Source organism: Rhinoraja longicauda, chromosome 13 (assembly GCF_053455715.1).
Source record: "Rhinoraja longicauda isolate Sanriku21f chromosome 13, sRhiLon1.1, whole genome shotgun sequence".
Classification (NCBI taxonomy): Eukaryota; Metazoa; Chordata; class Chondrichthyes; order Rajiformes; family Arhynchobatidae; genus Rhinoraja; species Rhinoraja longicauda.
In genome coordinates this window covers 10,291,442-10,315,201 of record NC_135965.1, presented here as the reverse complement: position 1 = coordinate 10,315,201, position 23,760 = coordinate 10,291,442, and the positions used below count along the sequence as shown (strand labels likewise).

The window sequence follows — 23,760 nt, the reverse complement described above, 5'->3', positions numbered from 1 at the left end:
TCCAGAGTGTGTCAGGTTTGCAGTGCAGTGATGTCCTTGCTAGTCGTCATCGTGACTATCCCTCGAGGTTGAGGATGATGGTCTACGTTCCCATGTTTTTATGAACTCTAAGGTGGCTTATGAGTCCAATCCTGGCTTTGAAAGTTCTTTGGCATTCAGGGCAGGTAATTCCAAATGTTAGGTCGGGCTTTGGTTGTTGCTGCCACTCTTTCCGTTTACTTCTCTTTTCTTCTAATTCTGCGCATCTGTTGGCTTCGAAGGTCGCTGTTCCTTTTTGGATGATGGTGTAAAGGAGAAAAGGGGATTTAAGGGTTAAGGTGTATGTGACCAAATGCTACATGAAGATGAACTGTCACTAAATTAAAATGCATACCTCAGATGCCGGCAAGTCTACCTCTGTGTAGATGCTGGCTTGAGATTGCAGAAGGGGTGTTGTAATCTTACAAAGGACAGGATACGGATACAGAAGAGCACCGAGTAGACTTGAGCCTCTTAAACAATTACCACAAGGTTGAGCCCCAGGAAGATGTGTTTATGTTAATAGACTGAGCCTCGTTACAATCGCTCTAAAGATGAGCACTAGGAAGATGTGTTTATGTTAATATACTCAATTGTTAACCTCGGACAATGGCCAATGATAGTGGGTAATGATTCATTGAACTCCCATCCTCTTGCAAGACCACCTGTCTGGGTTGTCTGGGTTCTGTTATCACTTCTAAAAACCCGTTGTATTTGGTGCATAAAAAGGTTGCTGAAACACTCTGTAAGGGAGTGGGGTCTTCGAGTGACTGCTAGTATGCGAGCATACTAGATGCAGCTCTCCCACTCCCGCTGGCGTAATAAAGACTCTAATGTTTTACCACTTTATGGTATTGTTGTCTGTCTATTAGAATCGAACTTTAACAATGGTAAAGTACCTAGATTGCCTCAGATTTGTGCTTTGCTTGCAGAAATATTTTTTCTGCTTTTTTGTTATTTATATTATAACACTTTTGATACAAGCGGCTTCACTTTTACACACTTAAGAACAAAATGAGTAGAATAAGATTTATTGTAACACTTTTTTTATTAGACACTCAAAGCCAACCTAGTCACTAAAGTAAAAGTTGGGTGGAAATTCCGGGCTGAAATCCTTCGTTATCTTTATTGGGAATGAACTGCTGGCACAGGATTAAATGATTCCAACGCAGCGGCTTATGAAATGTATTATTTAGGGAGAAGGCATTGGGAACTGTGGTGTGCGAACAGCATCGGCGGTGTGGGGAAGTAATGGGTTGCAGGGTGCAGAGACTGTTTAGCTTATAGCCCAGAGCATTTAGCGTCAGTGGTGCATCAGGTAGAGCTGCTGCCTCACAGCACCAGAGACTGTGGTTCGATCGTGACCTCAGGCGCTGTCTGTGTGTAGTTTGCATGTTCTCCTTGTGGCCATGTGGGTTTCCTCTGGGTGCTCCAGTTTCCTCTCACATCTCACTGACATGCGGGTTTGTAAGTTAATTGGCCTCTGTAAATTGCCCCTAGTGCGTAGGAAGTGGATGTGAAAGTGAGATAACATAGAACTAGTGCTTACATAACCACGAATGACATAAACGTCATTCCCTTATCTAAACGTTATTCCCTTATCATGTATCTATACACTGTAAATGGTTTGATTGTAATTATGTATTGTCTTTCTGCTGGCTGGTTAGCACGCAACAAAAGCCTTTCACTGTACCTCGGTACACGTGACAATAAACTCAATTGAATAATGGTCTGCATGGAGTCGTTGGCCCAGAGGGCCTGTTTCCGCGCCCTATTATTCAATCAATACACATCCAATGATAAGACATTAGGATAAAACAACCTGCGCTCACACCTCACCATGCTGCACTTGGAAGAGGGAGCTGACACCTTCATATCTTGATCCTTGTTTGAAGCATTCACAAATATAAGTTTCTGGCTGGATATCCCATTCAGGATGTGTAGCTACCCCAGTCATTAACTTACTCCAGTGCACAGCAGCAGCCTCTGACTTGGGAAGTCCCAACCCTGTCCCTCTCTCGCAAGTCAACATAAGAAATGCTGCACTATGGCCTACACCCAAGCCTTCTACTTTTCCAATGGACTCTTGGGGCTGTCTGGGAATGAGAGTATGTCTAAGGCCTTGTATGATCAGGGAGATCAGGAGTCAGCCAAATAACTAGCGTCCAGGTGTGGTATTTAAACTGATTGAGGAACAAAGCCAACCTTCACTGTAGTATATCTATAATATGTCAAAAGTCTGATGCCTGCCAAATAATCATTTACTTTTAGTGATATTTCAGTCATATTGCAGTACACAGCATGAAAACTTGCCACTTGTATTAACCAGACCATGTCATTGTGAGCAAACAGTTCTAATCGCACCTACACACTTTGTTCCAGGTCCTTCAACTTATTTTCCTGCATCCACGCTACCCTATCTGATCTTGATACAGTTTGTGGCCTGACCATTGACCCCTTAAATGAATTCCAGAACCTCATAGCTCTCCAAGTGACAACGTTTATCCATTTCTCACAGGAATCTTGCACTGATGAAAAAAACTATCCATTTCCATCTTCCATCCCGTTCTTTCAGAACATTAAAACCTCTTTCGTTACCCTCTAACTTATAGAGTCAAAGAATTATGCAGCAAGGAAACAGGCCCTTCGGCCCACATTGCCAATGCCAACCAAGTTGGCATTCTAGGCTAGTTCCATATTGCTGCATTTGACCCATATACTTCTAAATGCTTCCTATTCATATATCTGTCCAAATGTCTCATGAAAGTTGTAATTGTGTCTGCTTCTATTGCATGAGATTGTGTTAAGTTCTGTGTATATTTAATTTGCAATGGGTCTCAATGCCTGAAACAGCTGTATGGTGGTGTTAGTTGAGGAGATAGTGCTGATTCCACACTCCAGAACACATCTCTCTGAGCGTATGCATCACTAATCCCATTGCCAGCTCAGCATCCCGCTCTATCCACATAAGCCAAGAGCACTTTGACATTGCGCTATTCTGCTTCTGAATTGTTTTCGGTTGTTTTCGTAAGATGGATTTTCAACTTGCCGCCCAGATGCAACTCTGACCTTGTGAATCTGCCTCCCATAAAACTAAAACTATTGTCGTGATATCTGCAGAATTGGAACTCGGAGGGGGGGGAGGGTTGATGTGCAGGGTCGGGGGCCTCAAGGGGACTTTGCCCCTGAGTGGCGGGCTCCCGTAGCCAGGCTGGGTAAAGGTGATGAGTACACTGCCAGAGCCATGGCTGACGTGCGTTACTCTCCCCTCCAGCTAGTCACGTCGCTATTTTCTTATTATACTTAGTGCAACCTGTCTTTTCTGTTATTCAGATTTTTTACAGAATTATCCGAGACGTTAGCCCAGGGGAGGAGCTCTTGGTGTTCATGAAGAGTGGAGGCTACCCACAAGAAACTATGGCTCCAGAGATACATGGTGAGTAACTGTGGCATTATTGAATGCCCCACTCCACTGCCAGTGCAGCTATATTCTGTGGGGCCGAAGCCTGTCTCCTGACTTGCTCGTGTCATTCCCCCCCCCCCCCCCCCTCCCCCCCACCGTCCTGTTTAGAGATGCTGGTCATTGAGAAGAGTTCTCATTGTATAGTTAAAAAAACGTGGAAGTAGTTTACAAAACATGCTAATTTCATGACCTTAGACCAAGGTAAAGGTGACAAGTTTCCCTGATTGCAGGAACACTGTGGCCACCGTGAATTTGGAGCAAATGGCTCCCATATGGGTCTTGTTTCTACATTGGAAAGTTCAAATAAAGCATTTTATTAATGCATTATCTTCAGTTCTTGTTCAGAGAAGGTTGAACTACACTGAAGTTAAACGCTGCTTTGTTGATGTCCATTTGTTTTCATGGGTTTTGGGTATTTTTCCAGGGTTAACCTCTTATTCTGTATGCTTTTGTTTGTATCGGTACTAGTTATATATACCTTGTGAGCAGAATCAAACTATTTATTGCAATCCGAAGCTGGGATGAGATGCAGAGAAGTCCTAGTGATATGGAGGCGTTTGAATTGGTGAAAGGGAGGGGAGCCTCTGTCTTGGAGTTGAGACTTACTCATCCGTATTGATGCAGGGGTGTGAGGTCTCGACACAGCTATGGCAGAACATGTTGTCCTCGGTAGTGTGATCCTGGTTGCGTGGAAAAAGTGCTGTGTTGCTGCCAGTTGTAGCCACTTTCCTTCTTTGTTCTCCCAGTAGCCAGGAATGCTTGTCCCTTTTGATGTTGCATGCAGTTGGATTAAAATATTACTCTTGAGCCTGATGTTGCATTCTAAATACCCTGTACACCATGGATGTAAACAGAAGATTAATTATCAAGCGTTTGGCAGTTTGAATACATTGCTGACACAATGCACTCAGTTGGTCTATTTCGCTTCTTCATAAGAAACATTCTTGGAGATATTAAGGGCCATAAGCCATTGATCCTGGCAGTGAATGGCTGTTTTGTAAGTAGCTGTGTGTAATAAATTGACTTCCTTCCCATTGTTACCTTATGAAGTCTATGTTTTCTTATTAGATGTTCTTTTTTCTTGAAGTGGGTCAAATTAATTTCTTATTGTGTAAGAAAATGTCTTTGGAACTTCCCTTTGAAAGAAAAAGCAGGGTGACCATGAAAGAACAACAAAAAAAAAATTCCTGCAATAAAGTACACATATTTGTAACTACTTACAGTACCTCACCCCCAAATCTGTTTAAAATCATGTCTTGACAAAGAAAATGTGAGTAATTTATCACTGAAAGACAATGGATAGGTGGTACACACAGTTTGTTGGGACATTGCTCAGAATAATTGGCTCTCTTCCCTAAAGAGATGTTGGATCCGAAACCAGGCATATGCAGTATAAATAATGCACATTTCAGAATAAGGAGTTGACCATTTAGTACTGAGTCAAGGACAATTTTCTTTACGCAAGGTGGTAAATCCTAGGAATTCTCTACCACCAATGCTGTGGATGTTCTGTGATTGAGCACATGTGATTACATAGAAAATAGGTGCAGGAGTAGGCCATTCGGCCCTTCGAGCCTGGCCCTTCCAGCTCAGTAACCTGTACCTGCCTTCTCTCCATACCCCCTGATCCCTTTAGCCACAAGGGCCAAATCTAACTCCCTCTTAAATATAGCCAATGAACTGGCCTCAACTACCTTCTGTGGCAGAGAATTCCACAGACTCAACACTCTCTGTGTGAAGAAATGTTTTCTCATCTCGGTCCTAAAAGACTTTCCCCTTATCCTTAAGCTGTGACCCCTGGTTCTGGATTTCCCCAACATCGGGAACAATCTTCCCGCATCTAGCCTCTCCAACCCCTTAAGAATTTTATATGTTTCAATAAGATCCCCCCTCAGTCTTCTAAATTCCAGCAAGTATAAGCCTAGTCTATCCAGTCTTTCTTCATATGAAAGTCCTGCCATCCCAGGGATTGATTTTGATTGAGATTGATGAGCACTAACGGAATTGAAGGAAAAGAGATTCAAAGGTGGAAAAATGGATAAGGTGAATGATCAGCCATGGTCTTTCAATTTAGAGATACAGCATGGAAACAGGCCAATGAGTCCACTCCGACCAGCGATCCCCGCACACTAACACTATCCTACACACACTAGAGGCACTTTACAATGATACCAGGCCAATTTACCTACAAACCTGTGCATCTTTGGAGTGTGGGAGGAAACCAGAGATCTCGGAGAAAACCCACACGGGTCACGGGGGGAACGTACAAACTCCGTCCAGACAAGCCCCTGTAGTCAGGATCGAACCGGTGTCTCTGGCACCGTAAGGCAGCAACACGACTGCTGCGCCACTCTGTCGCCGTGCCGTCTTACTGAATGAAGGAGCAGGTTCAAGGGTTGTATGGTCAACTCCTGCCTTTTCTTTTTTTAAATCTTTGATCCACTTGTCATTGAGAATGCGAGGGTCAAAGAAAAACTCGAATTTAAATTGTAAAGAAAGCCTGTCATTTCCAGCGGAGATTTCTACTTTGCAGTGCAGGGCTGGGCTGGCAGATCCATCCAGTGCTCCTGTAGCTTCCAAGATTTAAGGAAGAAGCTTGCAGATGTTAAAGGAATGGCTTGAGTTGGGTCATTGAATGTACCAATGCTAACTTGAGATTAACATCTGGGGAGAAGATGAAGCCATTGCCAAGAGAATCCATCTGATGTGATAGATTTACCTGAAAATGTATGGTTGGAGAGCATTGAAGAGTATAGCTGAGACACAGTAAGCCTTCACTGGTTTTCTTGGGTGTGTTAATACATTCAGCAGCCCTGTGAGGCACTTTGATGTGTTTCCACTGCATGTGGTACAAGCATTTCAGTATTTCTTCCCACACTGAACATGTCTACCTTGTTACTGTTTTTTGTGTTGTTGGCCCTTTTGACAAAAGTGCGTTCAAACTATATGTAGGCACTAACGGAAGCATGTTCTGTCTTGATTATGGATCAATCCATCCCAAAATTGCTTATTCCTTTTATACGGGGCTCAATATTAGAATCACGATAAAGAATCTTTTAAATTGAAAGCATTCATCATTTACTGCTCAAGACTTTGATGTGTGAAAGTAAAAAGACAAATGGTTGCTTTTGACAATAAACTGAACCTGGAGACCTGGGATGGTTGGGTAAACCATGAACTGTGCCATTCTGATATCCATTATTATTCAAAGGCCATCTGTAACTGATTATTGACTAATGCCATATAAAATCTGTGTCATGTGGTGTCATTAATTGGCTCTCCTGACAGTGGACTTTAACACATTTAGCACTGATAACAATTAATTGGCAGTATTAAGTCTTAAAGTTCAGTTGAGTGTGGTTGCAAGATAATGAAGGGCTGTTTCATTACTGCAGAGGAGCACGAATGTCGCTGTGATGAGTGCAATAAGCTGTTCGAGTGCAAAGCAGAGCTCCTCGACCACCAGAAGTTTACCTGCAGCGGTTCCCCCACCGCATTCTCCATGGTAGACGAAGATTTCAAACCAAAACTGAATGGAGAAGATGAACCTCACGAGTGTAAGGACTGTGAAGGAGTCTACCCAGATGCTCAGAGGTGAGTGCGGCAGTTCACTGCAGGTCCTGTTTAGTTTAGTTCAGAGATACCGCATGGAATCTCTGGCCCGCCAAGTCCACGCCGACCAGCGATTCCCACACACTATCCCACACACACTAGGGACAATTTACATTTACATTTTACGTTTTACAATTTACATTTACACCCTACAAACCTGTATGCCTTTGGAGCGTGGGAGGAAAACGAAGACCTCGGAGAAAAACCACGCAGGTCACGGGGAGAACGTACAAACTGTGTACATTGTACATCCTACTTCCTCTGTAGGCTGGATCGATGTGCTGCACTTCCTGATTCCAATAGGCCAATGGGGATAAGTCGTTTGCCTCAATGCAATCCTGTAACTAAGCTCTGTCCCCCAGGTGACCTGAACAAATGTAATTGTCTCTCCACAACGTTTGACAAAAGAAAAGCCGCAAAGACCTATCTTGTTGCAGGTGTTATGAGTAAAATGTGCAGGAAAGGAAAGAACGCTGGAATTTTTATCCTTAAAACAAAAGCTGTACTTTGGGATTATCCCATTTGCCGATGGCATATGTGTCAAACAAACAAGATGAAAGGGCAAGAGTCCGATGAAAATAGATAAATTGTCAACTTTAAACATCACCAGTGAAATTGGTGTTTTATTCATTAATATTTGTAGCATAATTAATATGAATCATTTTATGACTTTGAAGTATGTTTTTTTGTCAATCACTTCATCGATTGCTGGTAAATGTGTGGAGTAAGTTTTCTGTTCTGCAATGTTGCCACTAATTTTGACAGCAAGCTCAGTGTTGCCGGCTGCTCGACATTAAATCCAGACCTGGCCTTTCCTTATTTACCTTTTGAGCCTTTTCTCTACTGCCCCTGAGCCAAAACAATCCATTTTCTGTTCTGCCTGCAAACTTTGAGCTGGAGGAATGTGAAGTTAGTTGTTTCACCTTTTAACTTGTCAGTCAATAAGTGTGATCATGAGCAGGATCAGTGCCTGCTGATAGATTGGAAGCAGGTGGGGTCTGGTCAGAGGGGCAATTCTAGCTCGTGCTACTATTCTCAGGAGAGTTGACACTGTGAGAATGAGTCATGCAGTTTGGAAACAGGCCCTTCGGCCCAACTTGCCCCACTGACCAACATGTCCCACCTGCCTGCATTTGGCCCATATCCCTTCAAACCCTTCCCATCCATGTACCTGTCCAATTGCTTCTTATACTTTGGGATAGTCCCTGCCTCAACTACCTCCTCCGGCAGCTCATTCCATTCACCCACTACCCTTTGCATGAATTACATTTCTTTCTTTTTTGTTTAGTAGTGTTTGTTAGGAATACAAAAGTGTAGAAGATTGAGCAGAGAGCAATAGAGCCTCGGCCATTTTGTTGGGGATGCCACTCTCGCTTTCGTCTGGGAATGATGATGAGCTGAAAGTCGTGTAGGGTCCCATATGAGGCTTTGTGCGTCCAAGTACAGGAGAGAATGGGACAGGAGAGAATGGGAGTAATGTGTTCTCTCTTACTGATCCAGCAGCCTGGACAGACACCTGCTGACGCATACAGAGGAGAGAGAATACAAGTGTGACCAATGCCCCAAAGCCTTCAACTGGAAGTCGAACCTTATTCGTCACCAGATGTCCCACGACAGTGGCAAGCACTATGAATGTGAAAACTGCTCCAAGGTATGGTGAAGAGTTCCAATTCCTTTTATTTTCAATCGTAACCAGGCAAGACAAGGGGGACTCTAACATTATTAAAAGTATGACTTTTCAGAATCCATTTATAATGTTTTGTAAAATGGTGAAAGTATCATATCATATCATATATATACAGCTGGAAACAGGCCTTTTCGGCCCTCCAAGTCCGTGCCGCCCAGCGATCCCCGCACATTAACACTATCCTACACCCACTAGGGACAATTTTTACATTTACCCAGCCAATTAACCTACAAACCTGTACGTCTTTGGAGTGTGGGAGGAAACCGAAGCTCTCGGAGAAAACCCACGCAGGTCACGGGGAGAACGTACAAACTCCTTACAGTGCAGCACCCGTAGTCAGGATCGAACCTGAGTCTCCGGCGCTGCATTCGCTGTAAAGCAGCAACTCTACCGCTGCGCTACCGTACCGTACCTCTAAAATGAAGATTAGATTATTTTGCTAAAAGACAGCTTTCAATACCAAGTCAACCAAAGAGTAGTTTACCTTTGGTAGTGAGTGTAAATCAGGGAGTCAAGTCAAGTTGAGTTTATTGTCATGAGGACAATTCTAGTGAGGTCCAGCAACATTTTAAAAGTCGTGCTTTAGCAGCATCACAAGCACATAAACTCAGCACATTACATCTTTCTTCTCGTTTTTATTTTCATTGAAGTCCACAGAATGAGAGATTGGTTGGCTACTGACTGCCAACAATTAGTTTAGTTTAGTTTGGAGATAGTGCAGAAACAGGCCCTTCGGCCCACCGATCAGCGACCCCCGCACATTCATCATATCATATCATCATATATATACAGCCGGAAACAGGCCTTTTCGGCCCACCAAGTCCGTGCCGCCCAGTGATCCCCGTACATTAACACTATCCTACACCCACTAGGGACAATTTTTACATTTACCCAGCCAATTAACCTACATACCTGTACGTCTTTGGAGTGTGGGAGGAAACCGAAGATCTCGGAGAAAACCCACGCAGGTCACGGGGAGAACGTACAAACTCCTTACAGTGCAGCACCCGTAGTCAGGATCGAACCTGAGTCTCCGGCGCTGCATTCGCTGTAAAGCAGCAACTCTACCGCTGCGCTACCGTGCCGTACCGTAATACTATCCTACACACACTTGGGACGATTTACACTTATACCATCCCATTAATCAACAAACCTATACTTCTTTGGAGTGTGGGAGGAGCCCGAAGATCTCGGCGAAAACCCATGTGGTCACGGGGAGAACGGACAAACTCCGTACAGCTGGAACCAGCAGTTGGGATTGAACCATGGTCTCTGACACTGCAAGCGCTGTAAGGCAGCAACTCTACCGCTTTGCCACCATGCCGTTAGGGAGCAGTCATGGGCTATCATCTACCTCATTGGAGACCCTCGGACGATCTTTAATCGGACTTTATTGGACTTTACCTTGCACTAAACGTTATCCCCTTTATCATGTATCTCTAAACTGTGGATGGCTCAACAGTAATCATGTATTGTCTTTCCGTTGACTGGTTAACATGCACCTAAAGCTTTTCACTGTACCTCGGTACACGCGACAGTAAACTAAACTAAACCATCACCAATTCCACGACGACTGTCCAAATTTTAATTTTTATGCAGTATAAAATTCAAATTTGAACAATTGTAGTTGCTACCTGTATTGGTTGGTTTTCTTTTGAAATACACACTATTTCTTTTAAGTACCAGGATTTTTTTTCAATGAGTTGAGCTAGATGCTGTTTGGGCCACTTGGTGCTTATACTTCTGCTGTTGAGGAGGAAGGACTGAACTTGGGCAAATTGGGACTCAAAGTATGAGATTCTCCCAGATCCTGCCAACTCCATTAGTTGCAGTGGCCGTTGGATCAAAGAAGACATTGTAAGATAAAAAATTCTGTTCTCCCAGTTGGGGACAGTGGCCAACGGTGTAAAATCATAGACATGTAGGTTGTAGCTTAACGTCCTCGAAGTGTGGTATTAACCCTCAGACAAAGATGGACTAGGAGTTACAGTGTATAAAATTGAAATATTTTCAGTTAGCCTTTATAGTTCGAATTGGATTCCTTTGGTGATTACTTAGATAAAGGCTGAGATTAATTGATATGTGCCTCAGTGAAAAACATTCTTGGAGCCATCGTATATGTCAAACAATAGACAGGAAAACTAAATACAGGTCGAAGCTTAAGTCAAGTTAAAGGTAAGATAAAGTACTCTTTAGAGAAACTGGCCTATGCATTTGGTTGAAAGATTGTACCTTGATATTCCATATTTCATCTCCCTGCATCAGATTTCTTTGCTATTTCCCAGCAGGTTTTCACAGACCCCAGCAATCTGCAGAGACACATTCGCTCACAGCACGTCGGTGCTCGGGCCCATGCCTGCCCGGAATGCGGAAAGACATTTGCCACTTCTTCGGGTCTCAAGCAGCACAAGCACATCCACAGCAGCGTCAAGCCATTCATCTGTGAGTCTCCCTGTTGGTTCTCATCTTTAGCTAGGTTCGCAGTGACTTCACCACAGAATGTAAGAATAGGAGCGTGCATGAGGACTTGTGCGTGGTCACTTCATCCATTGCTTTGAATTGTTGTTGCTGATACTCTGGCAAGCCAGCAGCTCAATGGGCCATCAACGCAATGTCATCTGCAAATGGGCTTCATAGTGCTTCCATCGGTGGAAATAGACACAAAATGATGGAGTTTCTCTTCCGTCAGTGGAAGCTTGGTTTGATTGCACCCTAAACCAGCAGTGGGGGGTTTTGATGGTGCTCGTGTTCCTAGGTTAAAACAAAAGCTTAGATGTAGTTCTTTGTGCATAAGGATCTCAGAAACTCGTCATGAAAAGATTAAAGATGCTCTCTGCATTTTATTGACAGAGCTTTATAGCCCTGTTCTCTGCTTTTCTGGGGTAGACTGTTGATGTTCTCACTTTAGGTATTGGTAAGCCAGAAGCTTATACATAATAATGTGTTACTACACCTGTGGATGATCTTAGGAAGACCATGCCTGGAATAATATGTGCTGTTCTGGTCTCTGTATCTGCAGAATAATATATTTGCTATTGATGCTGTGCAGTTAAGGTTTATTTTGTACAGATTGCAGGGATAAGAAGACTATCCTTGGGGTAAATATTAGGTAGGATAGGCCTAAATTTTCTCGTGTTGAAATGAATGAGGAGTATGTCACTGAAGTGTAACTTTCTGGAAAAGCTTGATGGGGGATGTGTTGAGAGTTTTGTTTCTTTGACCAGAGAGTCCACAGTAGGTGATGCAATCTCAGGATAAGATGTCGGGTATAGAGGACTGAGGTCAGGTGGAATATTATAAAAAATGAGTATTTTTGAAATTTTCCAACCCACCAATCTCAAGGAGGCTGTGTAGACTCTTCTGTGAAATGTATTCAATGCTGGGACAGACAAATCTTTGGAATCAATGGGGAGATCATGGGTTTGGGGGAATGTGCTGAGGAAGAAGATAAGCTGGCATCTTGGCAAATGACCTACACCTTCCCTTGGTCATCGGTGCTAGATCTGATAGGTTCTGTGCCTTTTCATACCTCTAGTTTCACCTCTCCCCTGAATCTCAGTCTGAAGAAGGGTCTCGACCTGAAACGTCACCAATCCCTTTTCTCCAGAGATGCTGCCTGACCCACTGAGTTACTCCAGCATTTTGTGTCTTTCCTTTGTCCAATGCCAGAGCACGTTTTAAGAGCTCTGCCACTTGCTGCTATAACTTTACTTGGATAATGTCTATGGCCTCTCCACAGAATTCCCTAACCATCGATTTCATCCTACTGCTGAGCCATTATCTTGGGCTGAACATACCTATTTCAATCACATGTGCTTTTTTTTATTGTGCACTACACCTTTGACCCCCACATGACCTCAGTGGTGCAGATCTACAGTGTCAGGTTGTAAACCATCCACCGCCATCTCATCCAACCCATCCACTTATCCAGAATTGGTAGTCCCCTGAATGTTCCAAGACATCTGGGCTGGCATTCCATCTTTCGCCAGCCATTAGCATCATTTAGAAAAAGTGCTACATCCTAACCCAGACCAAGCCAAGCCTCCCCCATACTATTCTTTGCTGACCTGCCACTACCCGTATTCTTTCCCTCGGTTTAAGTCTTTCCATATCCTTCCCTACCAAATGATGTTCCCAATCCAATTGAATCTTTCTTCCAAATACTGACTGTTCCTCTGGCTCTAGAAATTTGTGTTTGCACCCCATCTCATGTTCTTAAGTTATAGGAGCGGAATTAGGCCATTTGGCCCATCAAGTCTACTCTGCCTTTCAATCATGGCTGATCTATCTTTCCCTCTCAACCCCATTCTCCTGCTTTCTCCCCGTAACCCCTGACACCTGTACAAATTTCCTCCCTTCCCCCAATCTTTTTCACTGCTGGTGTCCATGTCCATGTTTATGAGTTCCTACATTGGAAGCTCTCCAAACTTATTTGGTTTTCCGTCTGTTTCTACTCCTTTGTTCTTATTAAAGGTGCTCTCTCTGTGACCAAGTATCCATCTAATCTCCTAATCTCCATTTTCAGCTCAACATTTTCCCCATGTGTCTTGTGAAAAGTGTAGGATGTTTTTCTTGCATTGGAGCAACTTTGTGCACACCAGCAGTGCCTGGTACTGTCACTGCCGAAGAGATTATGCAAAACAAACAATTGTATGTCCCCTCAGTGTGAGTTATGAATTGTCACTGCACCTGTGCAAACTTACACTTCTCTTATCTGTCCATCTCTTGCTATTACAACAATATAATTAGCTTAACTGACTGCCTGCTGGGCACAGGTTCTCTGATCATGTTACTGCAAGAACCACATGAGTCAGAATTATGGTTGGTTGCCTGTTGTACATGGTGTGCACGCTGGAATTCTCAGACCCTGCACAGCGTCCCGTGAGGTAAAAGGAGCTTTTTCACATCTATTTCTGGCCGAGTTCTGCTCTGGGTAGCTGAGAGGACTGTGTGAACTTGGATAATAGCTTGAAGCCAATTGTAATCTGATTAGTGGAGTCACATCAAGGCCCAACATGGAGATCAGGCCAAACCAGCCCGGCAGCTCGTAAACCTTATCAGTCACGTAATAGTTTCTCTTCAATCGTTCACCTTTTTGGATTGTATAATTTTGTTTAACTCGCACAGGTTTCATTTACTAAGCAGTTTGCTGTTCGGAAATTCATTTGCTTCCCAATATACGTAATTTATCCTCTAAAACCATGGGCACATACTTCAGTACATTTCTGTACCACCTCCATTTAATTAACTACTCAAGACTTAAGGGCATCTGTTGAGAATTTAGAGTTTTTTTTTATTGCATAGAATAATATAATCCGATCCGACCTTCACCTGATATTCACACGTATGCTTTCCAATACAAATCTGGAATTTTATTTTCTTCTGCCCTTAATTTCAAAGGAGCAGTGAAACCAGATGTAATGGTCCTGTTATTACCCGCCCTCAGATCAGCTAACCTGACAGAAACCAGAATTGAAACCCAGGTCGTTTGTGAAGATTGTGGGCCTGCAGTAAAACGTGGGTGATCCGTCCATCCACTGTGCTGGTTAAGGCCTAGGAAATGGACATTAAACCAGCTTGGGCAACATTCACTCTCAGGTCTTATTGCCCGCTAATTATTGGATTCTGAGTTTGGTAGGAACCTCGGCAACAAATGATTGCATCTTTTGGAGGATTTGATCCCATTTTTGCACCTTCAAGAGATGAAACCCGAGTTAATCACCTTTTGTTTGCACCGTAAAGCGATCAAGTGATATCACAATTGATTTTTATTTGTTCACTGCCAAGTAATGATCTTACAAATTGTCTGGCAATCCAGCTGTACAGAGTGGAGTTATATTGTTCAAGAATTGTATTGTATTACCTGCTCCCTTCAACTTCATCCGTAGTCATTTATTTAAAAGGCCCACACACGCACACTCAGTATATCCCTCTGCTGGGCCTGTTTTCACCAACTGGCTCTTATTACTGCATCCTGCCTTAGCTAAAGAGAAAAAAAAATCCTTAACTATAATAAAACAAAAAAAGTAATTATTAGCTTGTTGGAAAAAAAAGGTAAAGCCACTGAATGGAAACCACATGGATGAACGGGCCAAACGAATTCAAAATAGAACTTAATTTGTTTTAATAAGCAACAAATATGCAGCCCCTGAGTACTGCCTAATTACTGTGTTCTCCGAAAATTACTTCACAAAGCCCACTGGCATCAGATGGACCTGATACTACAAAGTGGTTTGTGGTTTGTGGTGTGCTCACAGCATTTGAAGTGATGAAAAGCTTGTCAGGTGGTAATGCCTGGAACATTTAGAAATTAGAGAGGGGAGGTAAAAGGGGAGAAGCTCGGCTGAAACAATGAAGTGTGAAACTGAAAGACTGCACGGAGCTGAGTGCTGCTAGCTTTCCTATATTATCGCCACATGTGGCTCTGGCAAACCACGCATTGTCTGCACTCTGGGGAGTTTGATAGACACTGAAATGTCCGAGTTGCCAAAATGCACAGCACAGAGCAAAGGGAAATTATTTTTAGAATTGCTTTGAATTCCTGATTATTTTTTAATGTTTGCGATTCAGCTTTGAAAAATAATTAACTAAGGCAGGCCACCTTTCCTGATCACAAAAGCGAAGCTATCTTTTCAATGTGTTGCCGTTTACCAGTTGACCCTCATAATGTGAGGAATTGAACAGCTGATATTGGGATTGCCTGGTGTTAATTAACCCGCCATTGGGTCCACAATGCAGAGAGATAACATGGAAACTGGCCCTTCGGCCCACCAAGTCTGTGTAGACCATCAAGCATCCCCATGGATTAAAGCAAGTGGATGCTTGCAATCCCATTATCAGCCATCCAATTCCTCATTCTCCACATATTTCCATCAGTTTCCACCCTCCCCTTGCTCCACCAGGTTCTGCCACTTATCTACACAACCAGGGGGTGATTTACAGTGGTTGCACCTTAGAAAGGTGAGGAGGAATTTCTTCAGTCAGAGGGTGGTGAATCTGTTGAATTCATTGCCACAGACGGCTGTGGAGGCCAAGTCATTAGGTGTTTTTAAGGCGTAGATTGACAGATTCTTGATTAGTAAGGGGGTCAAGGGTAATGGGGAGAAGGCAGGAGAATGGAGTTGAGAGAGAAAGGTAGATCAGCCATGATTGAATAGCGGAGTAGACTCGATGGACCAAATGGGACTTATCCTGAATAAGTCAGGAGTCTGCTCCTATGACTTATTATGAATTACCGATCCTCGTATCTTGGGGATGTGTTAGGGAGCCAGGGCAGCCAGAGGAAGCCAATGCAGGGAAGAATGTGCAAACTCCACATAATGATGAGAAGTAGTGGGATCCCACTACTGGCCACATCTTCCCATCCCCTCCCCTTTCTGCTTTCCGCAGAGACCGTTCCCTCCGTAACCCCCTGGTCCATTCGTCCCTTCCCACCCATACCAACACCTCCCCAGGTACTTTCCCCTGCAACCGCAGGAGATGCAACACCTGTCCCTTTACCTCCCCCCTCAACTCCATTCAAGGACCCAAATAGTCTTTCCAGGTGAGGCAGAGGTTCCCTTGCACCTCCTCCAACCTCATCTATTGTATCCGCTGTTCCAGATGTCAACTTCTCTACATCGGCGAGACCAAACGCAGGCTCGGTGATCGTTTCGCTCAACACCTTCGCTCAGTCCGCATTAACCAACCTGATCTCCCGGTGGCTCAGCACTTCAACTCCCCCTCCCACTCCCAGTCTGACCTTTCTGTCATGGGCCTCCTCCATTGTCATAGTGAGGCCCAGTGCAAATTGGAGGAACAGCATCTCATATTTCACTTGGGCAGTTTACACCCCAGCGGTATGAACATTAACTACTCTAACTTCCGATAGTTCCTCTGTCCCTCTCTTTCCCATCCCCCTTCCCAGTTCTCCCACTGTCTTCCTGTCTCCTACTACATCCTATCTTTGTCCTGCCCCCTCCCCTGACATCAGTCTGAAGGGTCTCGACCCGAAACGTCACCCAATCCTTCTCTCCTGAGATGCTGCCTGACCCGCTGAGTTACTCCAGCATTTTGTGTCTACCTTAGAATTGAACCCTGGCTCACTAGAGTTGTCAAGCATCAAATCTACTAGTTGCATGACTGTGCCACCCTAGGAGTGTTAGAATTAGAAATAGGGTCATGCAGCATAAGTGGAAAAACAAAAATCTGTTTCAGGTAGAAGACCCTTCATTTGGTCACAGGACGCCAGGTGTGTTATAAAATGAAACAAATACACTGACACGCTTAGCTTGCTCCTGGAAAACTCTTTAAATTAAATTATTTATTTTAACCAATTTGGCTTATTGAAGTTTTCATTGAACGAAAATAGATGCTTTATATAGCACCATTGATGGACTCGAGCCACCCCAAAGCATTTTACAATTCATGGAGTTCTTTTGAATTGTGGCCATTGTTGTAAAGTAGGAAATGCAGCAATCAATTAGCACAGTGAGTTCTCCAATGTTGCGAATGTCTGAATTCCATCCTCTTAGTCATCGTGTTTTTTATTGGAATCTTTTTTTTTTTTTATGTCACTCAAACCATTATATTTTCTGGGGATAGTGCAGGCAGAAAATGGGTTTTGATGGTGAGCAATATCAAAATTAGTACCAAGTATACAATTACGTGCAGATTGTACCTACTTTGATTCTGACCTCTTAGTCTGCCCCAGTACTCATTTTAAAAGATAGCTGGATTCTGTACCAGGATAGTAATCAACCTTCAGAACTACTTTGTTCTCCCTTTGTTTTGAAAATATATTTAAAATCACTTTTGATTGATTGAATGAGACAGCATAGAAACAGGGCATTCGGCCCCAGGAGTCCACTGAGCATCGATCAGCCATTCACACTAGTTCTATGTTACCCCACTTTTGTATCCGTTCCCTACTCACTAGGGGCAATTTTACAGAGGCCAATTAACCTACCATCTAACTGAGGAAAAACCTTTTCACCCAGAGAGTTGCGGAAAAACTTTTTCACCCAGAGAGTTGCGGAAAAACTTTTTCACCCAGAGAGTTGTGAATTTGTGGAATTCTCTGCCACAGAAGTCAGTGGAGGCCAATTCACCGGATGTTTTCAAGAGAGAGTTAGATATAGCTCTTAGGGCTAACGGAATCAAAGGATATGGGGAGAATGCAGGAACAATACAATACAATACAATACAATATATCTTTATTGTCATTGTACAGGGGTACAACGAGATTGGGAATGCGCCTTCCATACGACGCAATAAATTAATTAGCTAATCAGTATAAATTTATACAACCCAGTGAAACAAAATTAGAAACAGTTTTAAAACAGTATAAAGTTCAAGTAGGTCTGTGCCGGTTCACTGTGCGATGTGACCATCCGGCTCAGCAGGACTTTGGATGCTCAGCCATGATCATATTGAATGACGGTGCTGGCTTGAAGGGCTGAATGGCCTACTCCTGCACCTATTTTCTATGTTTCTATTTCTATGTTTACAAACCTGTAAATCCATGGAATATGGGAGGAAACTGGAGCACCTGGACAAAACCCATACAGTTACAAGGAGAACATGTGCAAAATTCACATAAACACCACCCTAGGTCAGGATTGAACCCGAGTCTTTGGCACTGTGAGGCAGCTGCTTTATCAGCTGCACCACTGTGCCACTCTATATATTTATAATATGCATATAGATATTAGTAGGTCTTAATCAGAACGGCAGAGTTATTTGAGTTATTTATAAATTTTATAACAAGATTTTTTTTTTAAGCACACTCCAAACTCCTTTAATTGATTAAATGCATCAATAAAGGGCAGTGCATCTGAAAGGATGGTTCCAGTTCTGGATTATCAACTGACATTTGAACTCCTGAGTTAATAGAGGGGAGGTAAATCATTTCTGCAGATATATTTTCTACAAAGTGTTGATCGGCACAATGATTTCACAGTGGTTTGGTTCAATTGATTGTGCAGAAGGTTTCTGGTGTATTATGTGATAAATAGGAACATTTTCTAAGCATCGTACTTTTAATTCAAGAATGACTGTTTGGAGATGAGAAAGAAGATAACATTTATGTTATTCTATGAACACCCATTGTGCTTTCAGTGAATTCCTAACTTGCCATGCTAATATTGAAAAAGTTATCAAAACATGTCGAGGATTTTAATGTCAGCCATTTTGTTGTGCACATATGCTAATTCCTGGCTATATTATTATATTTTAATTCAATTGATTTTGACAAATCATTTATAGCTTGTCTAATCAGGAATTATCATGATGTACTTTCTCGGATTGTGCTAGGATTTGAAGAGTTAGACAGACAAACAGCACAGAAATCGGCCCTTTGGCCCATTGAGTCCACACTGACCATCAACCACCCATTTACATTGATCCAACAATAATCCCATTTTTTATTCTCCCCAGATTTTTATCAGCTCCCCTTGGATTCTACCACTCATATCCACACTAGGGGAAACTTACAGTGGCCAATTCACCCCCCAACGCACACACCTTTGGGATGTGAGAGGAAACCGGAGCACCCAGAGGAAACCTATGGAGCCACAGGGCGAAAGTGTGATCTCCACGCAGACAGGACCCAAGGTCAGGATTGAACCTGGGTCTCTGGCGCTGTGAGGCAGCGGCCCTAACAGCTACCCCACTGTGAAGGGGCAAATGAACACAAGAAGTAAATGTAGGAGCAGATCATATGGCATTTGCCTCTGCTCTATCATTCAGTAGCATCCTGGTTGACCCTGTACTTAAGTCCACTTTGCTGTCTGTTCTCCACATCCTCCGAATCCTTCAGCTTTCAGGCACCTTGGCACGTTTTATTATATCCCACTTACATTTTACAAAAGCATGCAATTGCTGATCCAAAAAGTAAGGTAGAACTACTTGAGTCAGTGCAATGAGGAGATATTCTTGAACATTTGACCAGAAGAGTTATCACTTTATTCCAAGATAAACTAGTGAAATAAAGGTTCCTGTAATGCTGGGCTGACAATCTCGAGAGGTGACAAATGGGGGAACTGCATCCAATAGATATGCTTAGTTACGGACTGTTGGTACAAACTCGTGATATCCCAACTTGTTCATCAACTACTTCGCACTCCCTGCCCCCCACTCCCAATCTGGACTGTACATGAGTCCAACTATCCTCCACAGACTGACAGAATCATCGAACGCAGAAGCTCATGGAGGTATCTTGAGCTGGCTCAGTGGTTAATGTTCTCTCAAAAACACAAGGAAATAAGAGCAGTCAGCTAACTGCTTCCTCTAGAGAATAAGAAACTGCTGAAGAACGTCAGTGTGGCAGGCAGCGTCTGTGGAGGGAAATAGACAGGTGACATTTCGGGTCAGGACACTTCTTCAGATTCCAGACTTTACTCTGAAATCTGAAGTCTGAGGAAACCTGTATTAAATTTAACTTATGATTGACCGCTCACAACAAACCTGTTAAATGGTTGTCTCCGTTTATTCCAACGTTACACGTGTGAGCCAGCACTGGGCATCAACATGATCGTTTACCATCACAGTATGTTGATTCCTTTTTGTGTGTAAAATCTAAGACAATGGCATTTGCAAGCTGGGGAAGACGAATAATCGTTATTTCCCTTAATAATTTGATAGGAATTAAATCGGTAAGGTTTCTATAACAGGTGAATTAAGTGAAATAACAGTTTCATCCCCAGATAATGTTTAAAAATGTATTCCCAAATAGGGTTTTGATGGGATAAATATAGGGGTGATGATTCCCCTGGTGGGTACCTAGAATTAGGATTCAGTCTTTAGACTTTAAGGATACTGTGCAGAAACAGGGCCTTCGGCAGCTTCGGCGCACTGAGTTCACGCCCACCAGTGATCACCCCATACTCTTTCACTATCCTACACACTACGAACAATTTACAATTACAGAATCCAAATTAACCCACAAACCTGTACGGCTTTGGAGTTTGGGAATAAACCAGAACAGCTGGAAAAAACCCCATAGTCAAAGGGTGAACGTACAGTGACCTCCATAATGTTTGAGACAAAGACCCACCATTTATTTATTTGCCTCTGTACTCCACAATTTGAGATTTGTAATAGAAAAAAATCACATGTGGTTAAAGTGCACATTGTCAGATTTTAATAAAGGCCATTTTATACATTTTGGTTTCACCATGTAGAAATTACAGCAGTGTTTATACATAGTCCCCCCATTTCAGGGCACCATAATGTTTGGGACACAGCAATGTCATGTAAATGAAAGTAGTCACCAGTTGCTGGGTGTCTTCTCTGATGATGCTCTGCTGGGGCTTTATTGCAGCCATCTTTAGCTAATGCTTGTTTTGGGGGCTAGTCTTCAGTTTTCCCTTTAGCATATAAAATGTATGCTCAATTGGGTTCAGATTGGGTGATTGACTTGGCCACTCAAGAATTGACCATTTTTTAGATTTGAAAAACTCCTTTGTTGCTTTAGCAGTATGTTTGGGATCATTGTCTTGGTGTAGAATGAATCGCCGGCCAATGAGTTTTGAGGCATTTGTTTGAACTTGAGCAGATAGGATGTGTCTGTCTGACAGATCTTCAGAATTCATTATGCTACTACCATCAGCAGTTGTATCATCAATGAAGATAAGTGATGTCTTCAGCAGCCATCCATGCCCAGGCCATAACACCCCCACCACCGTGTTTCACAGATGAGGTGGTATGCTTTGGATCTTGGGCAGTTCCTTCACTCCTCCATACTTTGCTCTTGCCATCACTCTGATATGTTAATCTTTGTCTCATCTGTCCACAAGACCTTTTTTCAAGAACTGTGGTTGCTCTTTTAAGTACTTCTTGGCAAACTGTAACCTGGCCATCCTATTTTTGTAGCTAACCAGTGGTTTGCATCTTGTAATGCAGCCTCTGTATTTCTGTTCATGAAGTCTTCTTCAGAAAGTGGTCATTGACAAATCCCCACCTGACTCCTGAAGAGTGTTTCTGATCTGTCGGACAGGTGTTTGGGGATTTTTCTTTATTATAGAGAGAATTCTTCTGTCATCAGCTGTGGAGGTCTTCCTTGGCCTGACAGTCCCTTTGCGATTAGTAAGCTCACCAGTGCTCTCTTTCTTCTTAATGATGTTCCAAACTGTTGATTTTGGTAAGCCTAAGGTTTGGCTGATGTCTCTAATAGTTTTATTCCTGTTTCTTAGTCTCATCATGGTTTCTTTGACGTTCACTGGCATAACTTTGGTCCTCATTTTGATAAACAGCAGGAAAGATGGAGGAAAGACTAGGTGCTCTCTTATACCTGAATTAAGGAAGCAATTAAACACACCTGAGCCATTACAAACACCTGTGAAGCCATGTGTCCCAAACATTATGGTGCCCTGAAATAGGGGGACTATGTATAAGCACAGCTGTAATTTCTATGTGGTGAAACCAAAATGTATAAAAATGGCCTTTATTAAAATCTAACAATGTGCACTTTAACCACATGTGATTTTTTTCTATTACAAATCTCAAATTGTGGAGTACAGAGGCAAATAAATAAATGATGGGTCCTTGTCCCAAACATGGAGGGCACTGTATAAACTCCCTACAGACAGCTCCTGTAGTCAGGGTCGTACCCAGGTCTCTGGCGCTGTAAGCAAGTTCCTCTACTGCTGTGTCACTGTGCCGCCCTCAGTCATACATAACTGAGATGAGAATACATTTCTTTGCCCAGAGAATAGAGAATCTTTGTAAGCAAAGAGGCCTTAGCAGGCTCAATGCTGATTTAATTCAAGGCTGAGATCTGTAGACTTTAGAATATCAATTAATATGGGGTCAGGTGAAAAATGCTGAGGTAAAAATCATAAATAATGCCAGATATGGATAAGGATTGGAGCAACCTTCTCCTTCAATTTCTTATGGTTAATGTGTCTCTTTTTCTAAAGAGCTAAAATCATGTTAACACTAATAGACGCATTTTTACTTAGAACAATTTATTTTCTAAATTTCTGTGTCTGACACTAAGCAAGTGTGGGTGGAGGTTAGATAATTAGTTTGGTCATCTTTATCCTTGCTCTGTTATATTATATACTCAGAGAAAGTAAGCAAGTCTAAAATGGGAACAAACAGCCCTCTGTCCAAACTTTCTTTTTATTGTTAGTTAACTTAATTTTTTAAAAGAGCCCTTTATCCCATGTTGCCCATGCTAAGGCAAGTCCCATTTGCCCGCCTTTGGTTCATAACCCTCTAAACCCTTCCTCGCCAGAGATCTGCCTAAATGTCTTTTGAAAGTGGTAAATGTTCCCTCTTCTAAATCCATTGATGTCAATGAGATCAAAACTTTCCCTATGCATGCAGATCATGGCTAGAAATGCATCAGAGTGCAGAAGCCTTGAGGAAATGGTGGGGTGTGCTCAGCAAGCCAACAGATACCAAGCAGTGAAAAGTATTGTCATTGTGGCATAAACCGTCACTGTAATTCAATGCAAATGGTTTGTACCATCTAATTCTTATGTCCGGTGAAGCTAAATTGATTGTCCTGAACTTTGCTGGCAGCAGCTACCCTCTGTACTCTGCTGATTGGCATTGATTTATCTACATCAGGGCAGGTGGTACAGATGAACTGCTCCAGGGCCTTGAAGGGATATGGACCAAAAGTGGGCAAATTGGACTTGTTTAGATGGGGCATCTTTGTCAGCATGGACGATTTGGGCCGAAGGGCCTGTTCTGTGCTGTATGACGTAATTAGGTCACGTGGGCAGACCAAAAACAAACATCACCCATGAAAGTGAATTAAACAATTGATCTGTGTCCGTCTTTTGAATGTTAAATACATTGCTAGTCAAGGCCATAGAAGAAACAAAGGTGATAGGAACAGGCATGGGCCATCCAGTACCTGGAACTACAACACACCCATCCTTAGATCAGCCTTTTAACAGCATCGCAGCTGATCTGTGGATCAAAATGTTGCACCTCATAAAATAGAATATTATATCTAGGGATACATTTTCAGTGAAAGTCATTGGAA

At 42.8% G+C, this 23,760-nt stretch overlaps 1 protein-coding gene across 6 annotated transcripts in view; it reads left to right on the top strand.

Annotated features, from left to right (window-relative positions):
- Positions 1 to 23,760, top strand: part of mecom (MDS1 and EVI1 complex locus) — a 415,467-nt gene that overhangs the window by 331,128 nt on the left and 60,579 nt on the right. For 2 of the 6 annotated variants that reach the window (XM_078410336.1, XM_078410334.1), the window contains exons 3-6: positions 3,352 to 3,454; positions 6,877 to 7,075; positions 8,597 to 8,744; positions 11,066 to 11,222. In XM_078410336.1, coding sequence (XP_078266462.1) covers positions 3,352 to 3,454; positions 6,877 to 7,075; positions 8,597 to 8,744; positions 11,066 to 11,222 — 607 coding nt within the window. Of the gene's footprint in view, positions 1 to 3,351; positions 3,455 to 6,876; positions 7,076 to 8,593; positions 8,745 to 11,065; positions 11,223 to 19,196; positions 19,374 to 23,760 lie in introns of all 6 variants that reach the window. The other 4 variants (XM_078410337.1, XM_078410338.1, XM_078410335.1 and 1 more) reach the window with 4 other exon arrangements.